Raw genomic sequence first — 18,519 nt, forward strand, 5'->3', positions numbered from 1 at the left:
TATTTCCACATTAGCCACAGTCCCCACCCCTAACCCCTACTAGTTTATACATATCCAGTACTCCTAATGGGTCCCAGTATCCCATATTCTCCATTGAACCAGTGCATTATTGCATGAGTGACATAAAAACAGGGAAGCCCAGAATTCCTTCTTTCAGAAGCCTCAAAAGAGGGGTAAGTTGGATAAAAAGTTGAAATGCATGATGGGCTATGAACAGTGTGTTTGTGATGTGGCTTTTCTAATGCTCTTCACCCTCATTATAAGGCTTACTCTTTTTTAAGCAATACTCAGCTATACAGTCACTTTTAGGATGCTCTGGTGGTTGTTGGTTTGTGGGTTTTTTTTTCATATTATACAGACCTTACCACCAGATTAAAATTGCAATAGTGTAAATACTTGTTGTAACATTCCAAATGCTTGTGTCTAAAAAAAAGTTTTATAAAGAGGGTGCTCAGCATGTGTTTGATAACTTTTATTCATTGTTGTTCATGTTCACAAATGTTTTCCTACCATCATATACCATATTTTAGCAGTACTACACCACAGGGCATAAATAGTAACCACAAAAAAAGCTTACAGATGATCGCTTTATTTGCTGACTTCTAATTGAAATAATAGTAGTTGATGTTGAGACAGAACGAAGAATGGAGAAGTTTCATTTATTTTTTTATACATCAAATGTTTCAGCACACAGTGCTTGCAGATTTTGCAATCCTGATTTTCTGAAAAATTACCCTCTTAATTTTATGCTTAACAAATTGTTTTTGTCCAAGGTACTTCTGGGTAAAGGTATTGAAAAATTACCACCAAATGCTACTTTGAGATTTGTCAATTCATTTATCAATTATTAATGGCATATTCTGCAAATAGAATTTGTTTGGAAGACAACAGAATTGTTAAGTGGTTTCTTAGCAACATTTACAGTACAAGTGATAAAAGTATTGCCACTTTCCTGTTATTTCAGTGAAATACAGGCTGCTCAGTTTGTGTGTTTTAAGATGCTTAGTGATCTTTATAATGAGATAATTGGATGTACCTGATTATATTTAATTCATGATTTTCTTGTATTCGAAAACAAAAATCAGCGTGCTATCTCATATGCACCAAGAATGGCTGGTTACTGTAACGTGGAGATCAAAGTACAGCGTAGCAGTGCAGTAAAGTTAATGATTTAGAGGCTCCCTTGCTATCATTCAGAAATGAGCTATGCTTTAATGTACTTTCTTTAAATCATGTCATGGCATCTTATATCAGACCCCCAGATATTTTGTATGTATTGATGAAGGGAAGCTTTTCCTTTTATTTTCTGAATGGTATTGTAATCTATTTTGGTTGTGAAGATATAGTATTCCTTCCTTACCTACTCAAGAACTGGATTAAAGTTGCTGAAGTAGCAGAGATCTTGATTAACCCCCACCTTTTTGTTTTATCAGTGGATATATCAACTCCTCACAAATTGACACCTTCTAATCTTAATAGATCTAGAATTTGTTACTAACAACTAGAAAATACCCATGGAAAACAATAACAGTATTTTAATTTTGTATTCTTACCAATTTATTGACCATGCTGTAAAGTAGAATCAACTTAATACAGAAGATTGATAGTAACATTCAAACGTGGATGATCTCCGTTATCCTGCAGTATCAAATGTTTTGAAATCTCTAAGTCTTCCAGATGAATATTTTGTTTTATGTGGTTTGAAATACCTTGCAAACATTTAAAGGCCTCACATATCAAATGCCTTTAAATGTGTGCTGTAATTTTAATAGATTTTATGTCATTGACCAGTTTTATCTTTGAAATACTGTTTGTTCTATTCTTAATAGTTCCTAATACAAAGTGCTGTTTTCCATGGTTTTATCCCTGGAAAACTATGTCCAAATAGAATTGACAGGCACAACTTTCAAATGGTGTTTTAATTTGCTTTGAGATTTATCCATGAGCAAAGATCAGGTAATAAGCATACCAGACATGCTGCTTTTTATGCCCCAGATGTCATTTGAAGCACTAGAGATCACAAAACTGAGCTGCTCTCATTCTGTGCTTCATGCATTAGGATTTTTCCTGCCATCTGCTGTACAGAGAACATAGTGTACAGTAGCTGAAGTTCTCTCTCTATACAAAATTAACAGGCTATGGAAAAAAGCCTTAGAAATAGCCACGCCTCCCTTTCATTAATACTATTACTCCATGCAGCTTATTGTTTTCAAAATCATCATTTCCATTTACTTACAAGGTCTTTCCTCACTGCTGCTTGATACATACATGGTTGTGTTGTGAACAGTGATACATAAATCTTATTTTGCATTTTCTTAGAAGGCTCTTTGTAGAGAGAAAAAGTAGTTTATTCTGTAGCCATTGTACGGCTTTGGACTTTGTTGAGGTTTCTACCATGGTATCATTTGTGAAGGATGTTTGTTTTCCTTATTGCTAGAAATTCTAATCATCAATAGTCATAGCAATCGCTAAAGGTCATATCAATGCAGATATCTGTCTATCTCCTAAGTTCCTTAGCCATTCTCTGGAAAGGCTTATAAAAGGTCATGGAAAGCATAGTGAATGTTAAAGCAAAGCTGTGCTTTTGTTTATTTACTTCTTCCAGGTTGAATAACTAAAACATTCTAGGGTAGCAGTGCTGACCCAAATGTTTGTTTACAAAAAGTAAAATGATAAACTTGAAAAAGGTCTTTGTTTATTGTAGCCTTCTGTGATAATAAGGTGTAAATTACCTTTGTAAAGGTGATGGGAGTGGATTGCTGTAAAAAGCTATTTGTATATGGCTGATCAGTCCTTCATCATCATCAAATTCTGCTATTTTGTGCAGTGTTGGCTGTGTGCGTTTCTTCTCCCACAGTAAAAGCTTGTTAAGTGTATCATTTGAACACTCAAATCTAAACCCTAGTTTAAAGAAGTTGTGTTTTATAGTTTTGTAAGTTAAACTACCTATTCTCATCTACTGATTTTTTTAAATCTATAATGCTTAGCGCAGAAGTGCATTCCTGATTGTTTTTTGCTGTTCTTGTGCTCGTAGTAAAACGTATTTTCATAGTTTAAAATATTAATGTTTAATACTTTAAAGATACATTTTTAGGCATTAATCATTTTTGTAACTGGTCGTTACATGTGAGTAATTTCCCGTTTCTTTCTGTTTTCAAATGAACTGTGCAGTGGTCGGTGAAGACGGTAAGCCCGTGTGCTGATCTGTCTGCTGTACTTCTGCTAAGATAGCATGAAAGTAATCTTCTGAAAGTGTTTCCATATCATAACTGCTCTAAGTCAGGCACTGGAATACATCTTCAGACTTTCCATTCTCATACACAGTCATGTTCTTAACCATCCACATGCTTAACATGAGATAATGAGACTTGTGATCTGTCTGCAGTTTATTCTGTGGTTCTGGGATTTTAAGGTTGACCAGCATTCATCAGCTGGTGATGATGGAAATACTTATGCTTTCTCTGTTTCAGAAATAATTTTTAAAGCAGCATAAAATAAGAGTATACAAAAAGATTACAAGACTTGTTTAAAAGAGGAATAGTGAATATTACAAAATTCACGCACTTGAATTCAACCTGACATTTACAGAGGAGATGATCCTTTATGTTTAGGAGTACTAGAAAGCTTTTATATTAAATAAAAAAATGCCCCTTAATCGATATTGTAACTTTGCAGAGTAAAAAAGTAAAAAAAATCACATGAATAACTGTGTTCCTCTGAATATTACTCACTGGTTTTAATTAATTGACCTGTAAGGAACAATGATACAAAGGACATGATTATCTGTTTTTCTGTAGCGTGTGGAAGCACCTGAAAGCCTTTTTGTTTTCTAAGAAACACTCTTGCTTTGTTTTTGAAACACCATACTTTGATCTTTGGTTTCCTTTTTTATTCTTTTTAATGGGCTCATGTATTTCCATCTTAGAAAGTAAGAGAGATTAGGATTTTAGAAGTGGAGGAGAGCCAAGAAGTTGAGGGGCAAGAAGATCATTAAGATGGGGGAATCTAGAAACCCAGAACTGCACCTGGACCTAAGGCTGTTTGTGTCAAAATCTTGACAGCAATGTTTATTAGGCTTCCTGTCAAAAGAAATGCTGTCCAGCTCATTTTACATCTGTGGAGGGTCTCTGTAATGGCAAGCAGGTTTTTTTGACCTACAAATATTTGTCAGAAAGTAATGTAACTTTGTTACCAGTATGTGTACTATATTTCCTTCTTAATAAGCAGTTTAGGTGTCTATTGCTCATGGAGGAAAGTTGGCACATCAAATTCACATGATTGGTAAAAATCTCCTCCCATGCTTTATTACATGCCAATTCTACCATACTATTTATAATCTTAGCACAAGCTTGCAATCAAACCTTTGCAAATGTGGGCTCATACCAATATTTGGCCTTAAGTTTAAAAAGATAATAATAAAAATTGAGAATTAGCAGGTTTTTTTCCCTCCCTTGAAATGTTCTTTTTTGTAATTAAGAAGGTTACTCGGAATATATGAGCAAGTTTTGTTTGATTGTATAAATTCTATGCGCTGTGAACTGGTTTTACTCTAGGGAAAATGTGTCAGAACTTTGTAAGTCCAATTGAGATTCTTTTAATATGTTTTCTAGCAAGACTGATGAGCTTCTGAAAGAGAACTATATTATTAATATTTTGGAACAAAGGTCCAAATGACAGTGTTCTTTTTTTGACAGCATCCAAGTAGCCATTGAAAACACAGTCTGTGGAAAGATTCAATTACCTATGTGCTATATACACGTTAGATTTTTCTTCTGACTGAAATAAATGTTCAGTAAGTAATGTTGGTTTTGTTACATCTGCACTGGGGCAGTGGCTAAACTAGGAAGTTTCGTGGCTCAGCTTCTTAGACTAATTAGTGCTTAATCTACAAATTATTAATCGCAACACTAAGCCAGCTGTTACAGAAGGTAGAAAGAACCTTGAATGAGTGACTACAGGATAGCACCAAGAACACGCATCAATTCTGTTGTGGTCTTTTAAAGAGCTGTGTGTCAAGTAGAGTTCTGAGAAGGTCCATCTTGCTTCCAGTGAACACCGTTCATGTGTGGGTATGTCAGTTCAGCTGCCCAGATGCGTGTGTTACTTGTGTAACAGTATGTATTTTTTCAGGGCCCTGCACTGGAAGACTTCAGCCACCTTCCTCCAGAACAGAGACGCAAGAAACTTCAGCAGAGAATTGATGAACTCAACAGAGAACTACAGAAGGAAACTGACCAAAAGTGAGTGCATCATAAAGTCCTATGCTTTAGCCAAAAACTTCAAAAATTAGGAGAGAATAAGCTATTCTAAGCTATTGAAAATATTTTTAATTGAAGATCTGCCATGCGTAGATTCCGCTAACATTGCATCCTCCTGCTCCAGTATAGTATCTTTGTTTAGTATCTGTGAACTGTAATCATGGGCTAAGATTTCAAATGTAAACATTATCTTTGCTTTAAGGAACTAGTACAGGTATATATAATTTGTATAATTATTGTGGGGTTTTCTATGTTAGAGATGCCCTCATCAAGATGAGAGATGTTTATGAAAAAAATCCCCAGATGGGTGATCCAAGCAGTTTACAGCCAAAGTTAGCTGAGACAATGAGCAACATGGACCGCCTGCGGATGGAAATACACAAGAATGAGGTTAGAATCTAAAGCAATTTCTTAGAAAATGTACATGAATGGTAATATTATGGTACATTGCCTTATGGGTTACATATCAGCTGTGAAACTACTTGATTAAACCAAGATCTCCCAATACAGTTTTCTGTGGGGTGCTCTATTTTCAGAAATGTTAGTCTAGCTGCAATGACAGTGTACTTTATAGTAGATGCAGTATGTTGAGAAGAATTTATGAATGAATTATTCTGCAAGTCATAGGTGGTTACAGATTTTTTTTCTCTGTTACTGTACTTACCAGTACAGAGTATAGGCTAAGCAGAGGGGGTTAGGTTCATGCTTCATATAAAATAATTTCAAGACTTCATAGATGAATACAGTCCCTCTGTGGCTGTACACCAACAACTAAACAGTATGTAGTTAAGTGCATTTTTTAAATTGTAGTTGCTGGTTTAGGATCAGCGTTCATCTTGATACCAGTATTTGTCTTCTTTTCTTCAAGGCCTGGCTCTCTGAAGTTGAAGGAAAAGTAGCAGCCAGAACTGACAGGCGACACAGCAGTGATATCAACCACCTTGTAACACAGGGCAGAGAGAGGTCACTATTCTATTCTATCTCTACTGCTTTTAAATCTATGCTGGAATCAGTATCTCTCTCCATTAGTTAATAGAAGGTTGTTCCTTATCCTCTGAAAGTTTATGTCCTTCCAAAGGATAATCTTACTAGTTCTAAATTCTAGAGGTCACTTAGATCATCACGGTAATGTAGAAAAATGGAGAGTTGAACTGTAACACCTGCTCATAGCACCTTTTAATGCTGTCTTCTTCCATTACGTTACACTGACCTGTTTTCCGTGTTTTGCAAAGACAGGTATGTCAGATTTCTTTGGTTTTGTAAAAGAATTTGGCCCAAGCCCTTGTTATTAGATCAAAACACTTTCAGAAGATCACTTCTGGAACTGTTAACATGCCTTCCCAAAGAAATATCCAGGGTCTTGCACTTTCCTATGATGTATATATGTTCAGAGTTTCAGAGCTCAGAACTCTGAAGAATCCTCACGCTGCGATCATTGCATTATAGCCCTGAAGGGAGTTACACAGATGATGCGAATCAGGAAGTCCGAGGCCCACCACAGCAGCACGCGCATCCAAATGAGTTTGACGATGAGTTTGAAGATGATGATCCATTACCAGCTATTGGACATTGCAAGGCAATATATCCTTTTGATGGTAAGGTTAACAACATATACTATGGTTGCTTGACTCAAAAATAATTTGCCTGTAGGGTATGGATGTTTTGCTGCAGAAAATTGAGGTAAATTAATGTAAATTTTTATGAGCAACTGGTTGCTTATAAGAGCACTGGAAATAAGTTTAATTCATAAGTACTGCTTCTCTGCTGTTTCTTCAGAAAAGTTAGCACAACTTTGGCAAATATTCAGCTACAGAGATTGGACTAGGTTTTTGTCTGTCTCAGCCTGTTTGACCATATGTTTGCTTCACAGATTTTTAATACTTCCTGTTTATATGTAATCTGGAAACTACGTCCTGAGAAAAAAAATAGAAATTCTGTCTTCTTTGCCTTCTGTTTTCCCAGGTCATAATGAAGGCACTCTGGCAATGAAAGAAGGGGAAATTTTGTACATTATTGAGGAGGACAAAGGAGATGGGTGGACAAGAGCTCGAAGACAAAATGGAGAGGAAGGCTATGTACCAACATCTTATATAGATGTAACGCTAGAGAAAAACAGCAAAGGTGCAGTAACCTATATCTAACAGTAAATTGGCAACTTTCAAGTGTACGTTTTCCAGGGAAAATAGTGGAAAAATAGTAAGTCAGGCAGGTTCATGGAAAGCATGAGAATAACAGAAGTCAGGAATGGCCTATTGTTTGCAATGTGAGTTTGCTGTAGCTTTTCTAGAGATAACAGCATTAAATTGGTCCATAATTCTGGCTAATGCTTTCTGCTTTGTTCACTGATAAAATGTTCCTGCTCTACAAAGCACTAAATCCAATTCAGCTATAAAATGGAGAAAGACCAGGATTCCTGCTTGTTCTGTACAATACTTTGTCTTTACAGAGAACTGAAAAATTACTTTAGTTTTGAAGACCACTCAGATACACTGTTCACTTCCCTGACTTAAACCTATATGCTTAAACGAGTGTTTTATTCCTCTACTAACTGAATTCAGTTACTGAAAATTATTATTTCCTTTCTTAGCAAATAGTTGGCATCTTTCGCTTCTTAAACAGGAAGATCTTTTCTGAATCAAAAAGCTCAACAAAATTACTCAGGAAGAAAACAGTATGATTAAAAAGGACAGAAGGTCCACTGACCTGCCTCTCCTTCCCTTGCTGTAGCTCTCATGTAGAACGTTGTGTATGGGACACAACTGCATTGTTTTAACTATACACACCTTGAACCAGAAAAAAATCCAACAACAACAAAAGCCACATTTAATTAATTCTTGGTGTTTTACTCAATTTTAACCTCCATTTGCTCCTGAAAAGGGAACGATTTTAGATTCTTAATCTGTGCCTGTAAGTTGTCTTTGAATTATATCATGTTTAGTTTGAAATCAAGGTTTTTCTTTTTTAAACTAATTCTGTTCCCCTCACTGTTAAATCATTGAGGCTTGGAAACTGCATTGCACTACTTGATTTCATCTAGAAACTATTGCTGGTATTTCTAATGTGAATTTATGAGAGTAATACAAAGCTATTGTACAGCCACTGAGAATGGCCTGTTAGAACTGAGCACGCTTCCCTGTCTTCTAAAGGCCCTCAGTAACTTTGTTCTTTTCTTTTTCCTCTTGGACTGCAGGTTCCTGAAGCGGGTTTCTGAGAAAATGGGCGAGATCTTGAAGGAGGTTACATGCAGCTGCTTGGGGCGGGGGGTGGGAGGGAGGTGTTAGACTGGGATGCCCATTGAACAAGGGGAAAAGCTAGTTGCATGAATGCATGCAGACATACATTTAGTCACTAACATTCTTAGCATTTCCATACGTAACTAAGGATGTATTACAAATTCTTAAATTTGTGCAGGAAAATAGGATTCCATTACCAGAGTAAAAAGGCATCTCTTCCTAAAACTGCATTATTTTCATTGTCATAGGTGGTCAAAGAGGCCCGTACTATATTTTAGCTCATGCTACATTCTGGTTGGTTTGGTTATACTCTTTCCTACTCATTTTAAACGGCAGTCATTTAGAACCGTGTCAGCTACCAGTCTGCCTGCACCACCTCCATGCTCGCCCTTAACCTCCTCTTGCATGCCTAGGACAGTCAGGCATATCTGCATAACGCTTGTTTGACATCATTGCTTCTCTTATTTTGTAACAAATCATTCTCTTTAAATACCTTCAGTACTAGAGTTTCATCCAGTATCCATGTATGCTGCTATAACTTTTCCACTACAACCATCATTACATTCCAGTTTTTAGCATAACCGGTAAGAGACCGTAATGTATTTATGTTATGTTGATTCGGGGAAATAATACATCCCAGCTCTAACCTACAATGCAGTCAAGAGAAACTTCTAGACCTGTGGTCCATCTTCAGCACTTCAGTAACCTACTGTCAGCACTGAAAACCTGGAACACCGCCAGAGAGATTCACCACTGCGAGCTAATGACTGTTTTCAGAAGTCAACCACTTGCCATTCTACTGCTGCCTTAAACTATAGTGCCTAAATCTGTTGTTGCCAACACTACCACTTACAGTATCTCACGAAGGGCTTTGTGTCTCAGCTCTTTCCACAGTGCTGCAGCTGCTGAGGTAGACATGGTAGGTGTTTTGTAGAGCTCTACTTTACAGGATACATGGTGCATCATGAATTTTATACATTGGGATGTGTATCTCTTAATTTGATTTTAATATTTTTAAAACTATTTTTATGGAAACTCTTTTAGTTTTTTGACTATGAAGTTCCAATTTTAATTAAATTACTGCAGTGCTAGTCCGTTTCTAGGTGATGCTTCATTGTATGGACCAGTTGAAATTTGAGTGATACTTCGTAATGATCTATGTGCACTTTTACTTGTAAACAATTGAGATTTGGATATGTTTATACGTGTAAATATAGTTGTCTGCAGTGCCCCTGTTGCTTTATGTTGTCTTGCCTCCCATTTGTGGTTCTATTAATAAATACATCATATCTGATCTACTAGGGTGATAATAATTAGATTAGAGGTTTTGGGCGGGGGGGGATATTTGCATCAAACAAAGCTCGTCTACCCAGCCAACTGCTGTTTGGGAAATAATAATCAAAACATCCTGTTTTTGTGGGGTCTCAAGCAATATTTGGATGGAGAAGTGCTGGATTCTTTTTAATTTCAGTGTTATTAGGAACTGTACTACCAGTAAAACTGAATTTGAGTGACTTGTGTAGAGGTTTATTCATTTTTTACCATTATTACACAGCTTGACCTAGTGTATTATGGGGGCTATTAAATGCTAAAGTTTAGATTTTTGGAGCTTGTATACAGGGTTATTTATATTATAATGTGACAATACTCAATACTGACAAAACTATTTACGTAGGTTTTTTTTTTTTGAATAGTACTTTTTTCATTTTAAAACTAGAGGAAAGGAAGAAATGTGATCTGTGTATTTTCTGCTAAAGGGCCTGTGGTTTGCCTGGCTAACAGCCATGCAGGTCAGTAATAACACTTCCTGGGAAAGGACAAAATGTTCTATTTACACTACTGTTTGTTTTTCTAAAACCAGGATTTGCTTCCATTGAAGGCAGGTTGCTTTCACTAGGGATAGTGCAACTTGTGGGAGGGTTATTAAGCATAGGAAAAAATACATCTGTCCTTGCATAGCTAGTTATAAATCACTTATTCTAAAATTCTGAATGTGAGGTGTCTAAAAGACTTGCCTTTTCCAGTAATTTTTAATCTTCTGTTTGTGCACATGTTGATTTCCTAAATGTTAAATGCTTTGTTTAAAGATAGTGTTCTCTGTTGAGAGTATTTTCATGGAATAAAAAGATCTTTTCATGGTTTAAAAAATTAGCTTCAACCTTTTTGTTAACATTGATAGGGAGACTTTGCACTGTGACAACGTGAACAGGAGCTCTGTTACCTCATGGTATGGTTGTAGTCCCTCTGCAGTGACTGTAGCTAAAGGGGAACTGATTGCCACCATTGTGGTATTGGTTTGCTCATTTGCCTACTTGCCCTATTCTAGTACTTTAAAATGCCCTAACATCTTACTCCAGAGACAGGCTTACTTACAGTGAACAAATGCAACTCTGCAACCACAGTTCTTGCCTAATTATTTATACAATTTCTGAGAATGCTTATACATCAAGTCTGTACATGTAATGACAATATAATATTTGCTGCTGAAGCATTCTTTACGTTAACATTATGCACTCTGATTATCTATGAAATCTGAAGTAACTCTTCATCCAAGAAAAAAAAAAAGTAAGTACTGCTTATCGTGATTCACTTCAGAATGTGAAGTTTTAATATATACGTACACCCACCTTTACTCATATATGAAAGCATTTTAATTACCTAGGTTGTTTGTTCTTGCCATTTCATCATTCATTTCCTGGCAGCGTAGCTGCCCGGCCTCCAGCAAAAACTAAAGTGCTTCACATGCTGTCTGAAAAAAAAAAACTTTCAATTGTCCCAACACACACAATTAATTTTCCACTTCCATAGGTAAAGTGAAACTTGAACCGTCTGTTGCAGTCACAGATAATTTCTTCAACTACAGATTATTTTGCATAAAGATATACTTTAATTCACAATTCTATACACAGTGTTTTATACCCAGTTAAGGAGTATTATACAACTGTCACATAGTTAATCTATCACTTTATTTACACTATTTGCTTCATTTAAATATAATTATAATGCAGATGCCCCTATTCTTAGGCATTATCAAAAGATTGCAACCTTAAGGAAATGCAGAAAGCTAAAGAAGTACTTTACAGGGACAACCTACCTGCATAAAGGGATCATTTAACGATGTAGTGGCACAGTAAATAAATAATTTGTTGGAGAAGTCAGTAGTTTTAAAACAAGTGTGCATTGTGCAATTAGAAGTTCTAAACATCTTGTGAAATGCAAGAAGTACGTGCAGTATCAAATTACTGAAAGCAAGCTACAGTTATTTCAAGTATATCTTCACTTAATAGTGTTTATAGTCTTAGATACTTAATTGTTCCACCTGCTTCACTGGAGGAGGTTCCAGTTTTCGGGAAAGTGCAGTTAAAATCTGGCTGAACTTCTCATATCTTTCATTCTGATTAACTTGTGCTCCTTTGCTGCCCCAGAGCAATCTCATTTGAAATTCTGTCTTGAAGATTTCGCTCATCTCTTCATCTGGCTGGAAACCTAGTAAGTAAAAAGAATAGTGTCACCATCAAGCAAGTTTTTTATACTTGGAAGAATTGCCTTTTAAACTGCATTCCCTGCAAATAAGAAGAGCTTTAGTCTGCTTAGTTTCTTTTGCACTGTTTTAACAAGCTAGAAAAAGTGAAAAACTTCAACATGTTGTATTCTAGTAGCACTAGAATGGCTGCAGGTATTACTGGGATAAGCTATCCTTTGGTGAATTCTAATGGTCTAGAGTTGTTATGCACATAATTGTCAGTACAGTCATTTAGAAACTAATTACTGATGCATACTTGCTGCATGCTTGCTGTAGAACTACATTTCCTCCCTGTCTCAACTTTTTCACTGCAATCTTAAGTTATAAAAGTCACATTACTAACCTACTGCTCCTTTCCAGCTGCAAGAAGTCAAGATCTTTGTCTTGCATCTTGGCCTCCTGGTAAAGAATCTTGCTATGGTAAATGGCAACTTATTTCCAAAGATTAGAGTGCAGACTTCAATTGCACAGGAAGCAGTGAGTTTTCCTTGATTCTTCTGTACTTAGATTCAGTTACTGACTTTCCTGCATGACCTTTGCTTCTATATCAGCTCCCATGAAAACTGAGAAGAATTTATTGTAGCAACTATTCCCTTCACTTAAGCAGAGATCTTATTCTTCAGACATAGCCCACATGTTCTGTTAATATGCAGTTCTCCTGTAGGTGCTCCCTACCTTCCAGCATCCGTTGTGCAGTCAAGCTGTACGTTTCTGCATTCTGTGCTATCTGACGAGCCGTGGTCAAGTGCCTGAACATTATTTCACAGCTTTGGTCACTGCTTTCCCACAGATCCATCCCTTCAAAAGTGACAGCTTGTCGCTCCATCAAGGTAACAATAGGCATCAGCAGTGGCAATGTTAGGTTCTGTGGAACACTGACCATCTCTGGAATAGAGAAGAACAAACCATATCAGACATGGAAATGCTAACTGAATCAAGTATTGTAAATGCAGTATTCTTTTCTAAGTCAGAAACTGGCATTTGTTTTGAATCACAAAATTAGCACCTCACTTCTGATATGTTCTGTCCTGCCAGTTTCTAGTAAGTTGCTTGGCTTGGGGGAGAGGGCCAAAATAAAATAAACCACAGCAAGAACTGTGAGACTACAAAGTGTTCTATCTCTACCTGTTCTCTTAGCCACAGAAGTGTTCAGAGAAACATCCCTCCCCCTTAGGCCCCTATGGAGATCAGCTGCTAAGAGCACCTGATGAAGTGATCAAAGGAATTATGCGATTGACCCATTCTTTGTATTCCAGAATTCATCATCTGATCCAGTAGGCAAAGCACACAAAAAACAAATCTGCCCAAAATAACTTTCCTTGGAGAGAGAGAAGGAGATTTTTTATCCTGTCTTTGAGGCAAGATTTTGCAGTTATTCTTGGTTTCTGCTCCACTGCATTTTATGTTTTGCATGGACGCATGCAATCAATCACATACATACTCCTGTTTTGCTTGTGCACTGTTTCCTTTTATTTCACTGTTTTACTACTTTCTGTAGCCTTTTAAAATATATGATACACAGGTGTCAAAACAGCAGCTCACCTCCTTCCACAGGCAAGTGGCAAGGGCAGAGTTAAAAAGCTAAACCAAACAGCATCAAATTCATGCTCAGTATTCCACTCACCTTGTCCTTCATGCAAAGCTTTGCTGAATGGCTTCAGCTGTTTTTCATACACGATGGCAGTCTGGGTGTAATGATGTCTTAAAGAGGTCCATGTTTGTTCTAACCTGGTGACCTGTTCAGATGAAATAAGAGGAATGTAGACATTTTTTACTCTAGCAAGTCACAGGAAAAACATGCTGCTACCACATAAGTTAGTTTAATCGAACCAACTAATAACTACTTTTCAAAATGTAAAGAGAAAATTGATGATTTTTTATTTTTTTTTATTTTTTTTACCTGTGGCATTTCTAGTGCTTTCATAATGGCAGAAAATGCATACAAATCCCCCAGTGAGTCCTTCAGCTCCACTGCAACTTGGATGATCTTGTTTAATGTTGCAGCTCTGTCTTCCAGATTTCCTGTGCAACCTAAGATATCCACAGCTATTCCTATTGCCATGGTATTGTGCCTGCAAGTGAAACAATTTATATTAGTGGTTACTAATTATTAATACATTATGATGTACATAAGTTCAGAGAAGATCAACTCAGGTATATTTCAGTATCACTTGCTTTTACAGCATCTTCTTATCAAGAGCTGCAATGCCATTATTATAGAATGTTTTTTTGAGTTTATGTTCTAGTATGTTTTCTTCAATGCTATTCATTCAGTGCTAATTACTGGTCAGCCAGATCTGTGGTACTCTGTTCAAAAAAACCTGGGTAGCACCCTGTCAGTGTTGTCGAATATTAGCTGCACTCAACATCAGGCATATGGAACATGACTGCTGAACCAGCCAAGTGAGTTGCTTTTCTGTTTTACTCCACTTGTGAATAGGACATGAGCTGTCAATAGCTAGAAATCAGAGAGAGATCAGTAATGCCTTATGGCGTGCTAGCTGGCTGGCTGAATATCCCTAAAGAGTTCTTTTGCTCTTTTCCCCATCTGCAAAAGGCAGTTATCAGGATTCTCTACCAAAAAAACCACTTGTGCAGTCAGCTGGAACGTAGGTCCTCTGAACTTTCCTTAATAGGAACGATTAAAAGAGAGCTGAAGATTTTCAGCAGCTCTAGGATCCTGCTTTCCATAGCACCCACCTCCCAGTACTACAAGCAGAGTTGCCCTATGACCTCAAGGAATTTACTTTTGCAAAAAGAAGCGATAAACTATCTTCTGCACACACAGATTCAGCAAATGTACAGGAAAGCATTCTTTGAGAAGATGCTGAGTACAGAGTAACAGTGCTCTGTCCTTTTCAGGGCCATCTGCCTTGGAAATAAGGACTCAGGAACATTTACCTTTCAATTAGGTCCAAGCGCAATTGATGTCCATAAGGCAAAGTAATCAGTTCAAGACCAGAGTTCACTCCCATAATCCTCCTCATCTCTTCAGAAACGTCTAGTATCCTTGCCACCTGAAAAATTTCAAGATGAATTTTGAAACTACTTAAAAAGCCCACAAACTTTCCAAACTTTCCACTCTAGGTTAGTTCTAGGACATAAGCAGGAATGCAGCGATCCAAGAACAACTCAGCTCTCACACGGCCACTGTCTCACACAAGAGCAGTAAAAAATCTTTCTGCCCAGTGATTCCATAATAAGAAAGCATAAAAGGTGTGACCAAAACACTTTGTCAAACTGTGTCCTCTGCTTCCAGGAGATCCATATGCAAGCTCCAGGAAATGTGCTCCCCTGACCTGGTGCTCATCAGCATGGCGCTGCTCTTGGGGCCTTGAGATTGCATTTGCTTGGCTTTCCTTATTTCTAAAAGGACAACATTGCTCAGAATGTTTTAGATTACACCACAGGGTTCTTGTAAGGATTAACCAGAAAAAGAACTTTGGGGAGGACACAGTGTTGAGCGCCTAATGAAATCAGTATGTGAAAACTGACATCCTCACCAATTTGCCCCTGGTTTTTAACCGTGGTGTATTAGCTAATGGTTATAATTAGCAACAATTACAAGCAAAGCCAAATTAATACAATGTGAGGTTATCTGCTAGATTAAGGCCTGAACATTGACATGTTTACAAACCAATCTGCCTCTTATTTCTAAATACATCTATCAGCAGGCTTTTTCGGTTATGAAAAGACAAAAACAATCTACCATGCAGCAAGCCTCACTGGTGCAATATCAAGCACCATAGAGAAACTTTTTTCGCTTCTGGAGAAGCAGGAGTGATGCCCTGGATGCATGCGGATCACAGTTACTTCACAAAGATTCCTCTCCAACATACAAGTGCTAGACTCACTCCACCACTTAATACAGAGGTGCTTCTTCCACAAATTAAAGTTTCTATAAAACTGCAGATGTTATTTAAAAGCAAAATTTCTGATACCACAAGAAGGCCTTTGATCTTCAGCCTTGACACAGATCTCAGTACAAAGCGTGTATCCTGGCCCAGGTGGCATGCCAGTCTAATTGTAACTTAGCAGTTTTTACCAGTGTAATAGTATCCAACAAGTTACCCATGAATGACTGTCACTGGCTCTCAGTTCCACAAGATGAAGACAACAATGCAGACTTGCCTGCACTAGCTAGTTATTGTTCCTGCTCCAATATACACAAATCTGAATATGTAAGACACTCCAGCCTCTCCTTAATTGTACAGGTTCCCATACTACCAGCTATTTAGTGTCCTTAGTGTCCAAAGCTTACAGGATTTAAAATAAAGAGGCTATCACTGGAAGAAGGCATCAAAACACAAGACCTCCCCAGGAAAGCATCCTAGAGAACTGCTGTCTTGCTCTGAGTTAACACACTTGCCCCTAGACCACGTTTTTCTAAGCAGCCATATCTCCATGAAGCCTCACTTAGCAGCAGCCACCACTAAGTGAGAATCAGAGAACACACAGCAACTGATAGGAGATTAAAGAGATGTATGGAACACTGAGAATTTGAGTCTGAAGCCAAGGCTGACAGGAGACACATTTAGTCCAAAGGGATTTGGGATATTTTTGTTCTTCAAATAGGAAAAAAAAAAAAAAAAAAAAAAGTCACCCAAAAATTCCTACGAGTCAGTACAGTTAATATGTTAGCTGCAAATCTATCAATCTTTTAAAATCTTATTCTCTGAAAAAACCCTACACTTGCAAAATATAAAGTATAGTGGAATATATATATATATGTATATAATATATAATATGTATATATATATATTTTTTTACCTTGCAGTCCATTCTAAGTATATGCTGTGCAATAACCTTTGGGTTATTCTTGGTGAAAAGCTCCTTAATTTTTCTTAGCATTGATGTTTCCAAAGGCTTGTTTTCAGAAGGAAGTAGTTTGGATTCAAAATCATTTGGTTTAAAACTAGACAACGTCTCAAAAAGAGGTGCAGAAAACACATTATTTTTTTCATCCATCTCAGTTGAAACATCTAAAGGACTTGCAGAATTCGTTGTAGGGTCATCATCCAGGATCAAATAACTTGTTTCAGAGTTCCTGAACGATTGTGTTCCCCTCTCCTTTTGTGTCAGATGCTCCACGTAGCTGTTTTTCTGGCATAAATGTTGTTTTGTTGCTGCAGAATCTCTGGCAAGGCTTAGCTCACAATAGTGTCCTTCTGAGCTATGGGAAACCGTAGGAGAATCTGGGGTCTTCAGCAGGGCTGCTTTGCTGGGTTTAGGTGGAGGCTTTGGATAGAGCTGGCTGTCTGATCCTCTAAGAGCTTCTCCTGCTTGTGAATCATAGGTTACTTTCTGAACAACTGTGGGGCTTAAAGAAGGTTCACTGCCTGTTCTAAATGCAGGAGAGCTTGGGCAGGAGTCAGCATCTGCTTCAGGTAATCGAGAGGAATGTCTTGAACCTGCAGAAGGAAACAAAAAGAAAAAAATTTCTATTTTGTTGATACGTTAATTTAGAAGGCCAAAACACACAATTCCTGGTGCCTACATCCCAGGGTCTTTTCTTAACACTATTTCCTGAGGAAATTATTGTCTGAACATGCAAATTATTCACTGATTATATGTATATGAAGTTAAATTTTGAGGAATGAGCTAGCCAACAAATTCCATTCAATTGCTGATCCTCCCAAAATCCCAAGTACACTGAACAGCTGCACTGTGTTATTCTGTGGGAATGCTGACAATAACTCCAGTCCCAGCTGCATACATAGGCTGTAATGTCAGAGCTGGATAGTCTCCATGGCTTGGAATAGGAGGTTTCTTTGTAACCTGATCTGTGCTACAAAAACAGAAACTTCCAGCCACACGGCATAACAGATGAGTCATTTCTGAGAATGATAAGTTTGAGATGAAAGAAAAGCTTCCCAAAGTCAAGCCTGAGCACATACTAAGGTATGGAAGGAATGAATTTCAGGGATGCTAACTTTTTTGGCTGAATAATAGCTAGTTTGAAGAGCTGGAAAAATGTATCCAAGCATTTATGTGTTGAATCCTATGTTCACTGTGTATGCAAAACTCAATATCTAATGTGGGACTTAAACGTTTGTCAAACATTCCTAATCTGCAGTTCTCAGTGCATTTGCTGCTACGTACTGCAAAGTGTTTTTTACTGCTTGTTTCAGTTGACACTCAATTCATGTACAAGTCAACAAAATACGCCCATCGCCTATAAGTGCTATGATGTCAGAACCTGCTCAGAGGACCCCATGACAAAATGCACAGCACTACTTTTTAGATTAATATAAAATTAAAGATTCACAGTACCAAAGTGAGGATTTTGCAGCCATAGATCGGAATAAGATAATCAATTTAATTACAGATGGACAGAAATTTGTTTTCTAAATGTCTCTGTTACACATGTAAAATGTTAAACATAGAAGCACATCCTTTCTATCAAAATACAGTCTCACCATACAAGTACTTAGTATCTTTTTTGTCTCAAGTAGTCTTCCCACAATGAGCAGTATAATTTTAAGTTAACATATTCAAAATGACT

At 37.2% G+C, this 18,519-nt stretch overlaps 2 protein-coding genes across 11 annotated transcripts in view; one reads left to right on the top strand and one right to left on the bottom strand.

Moving 5' to 3' along the window:
- FNBP1L (formin binding protein 1 like) overlaps nucleotides 1–10,639 on the top strand; it is a 56,707-nt gene extending 46,068 nt beyond the window's left edge. For 3 of the 5 annotated variants that reach the window (XM_052666419.1, XM_052666421.1, XM_052666422.1), the window contains exons 10-14: nucleotides 5,131–5,240; nucleotides 5,516–5,648; nucleotides 6,127–6,221; nucleotides 6,705–6,853; nucleotides 7,221–10,639. In XM_052666419.1, the coding sequence (XP_052522379.1) occupies nucleotides 5,131–5,240; nucleotides 5,516–5,648; nucleotides 6,127–6,221; nucleotides 6,705–6,853; nucleotides 7,221–7,399 (666 nt within the window). In that variant the 3' untranslated portion in view covers nucleotides 7,400–10,639. Of the gene's footprint in view, nucleotides 1–14; nucleotides 174–3,171; nucleotides 3,187–5,130; nucleotides 5,241–5,515; nucleotides 5,649–6,126; nucleotides 6,222–6,704; nucleotides 6,854–7,220 lie in introns of all 5 variants that reach the window. The other 2 variants (XM_052666423.1, XM_052666420.1) reach the window with 2 other exon arrangements.
- Nucleotides 10,640–11,355: 716 nt separating this feature from the next.
- Nucleotides 11,356–18,519, bottom strand: part of BCAR3 (BCAR3 adaptor protein, NSP family member) — a 69,430-nt gene continuing 62,266 nt past the window's right edge. For all 6 annotated transcript variants that reach the window (XM_052666411.1, XM_052666410.1, XM_052666413.1 and 3 more), the window contains 6 exons: nucleotides 16,785–17,425; nucleotides 14,916–15,031; nucleotides 13,915–14,086; nucleotides 13,639–13,750; nucleotides 12,690–12,899; nucleotides 11,356–11,977 (listed from right to left, as the gene is read on the bottom strand). In XM_052666411.1, coding sequence (XP_052522371.1) covers nucleotides 11,790–11,977; nucleotides 12,690–12,899; nucleotides 13,639–13,750; nucleotides 13,915–14,086; nucleotides 14,916–15,031; nucleotides 16,785–17,425 — 1,439 coding nt within the window. In that variant the 3' untranslated portion in view covers nucleotides 11,356–11,789. The remainder of the gene's footprint in view (nucleotides 11,978–12,689; nucleotides 12,900–13,638; nucleotides 13,751–13,914; nucleotides 14,087–14,915; nucleotides 15,032–16,784; nucleotides 17,426–18,519) is intronic.

Source organism: Tympanuchus pallidicinctus, unplaced genomic scaffold (assembly GCF_026119805.1).
Source record: "Tympanuchus pallidicinctus isolate F22 unplaced genomic scaffold, pur_lepc_1.0 scaffold7, whole genome shotgun sequence".
Classification (NCBI taxonomy): domain Eukaryota; kingdom Metazoa; phylum Chordata; class Aves; order Galliformes; family Phasianidae; genus Tympanuchus; species Tympanuchus pallidicinctus.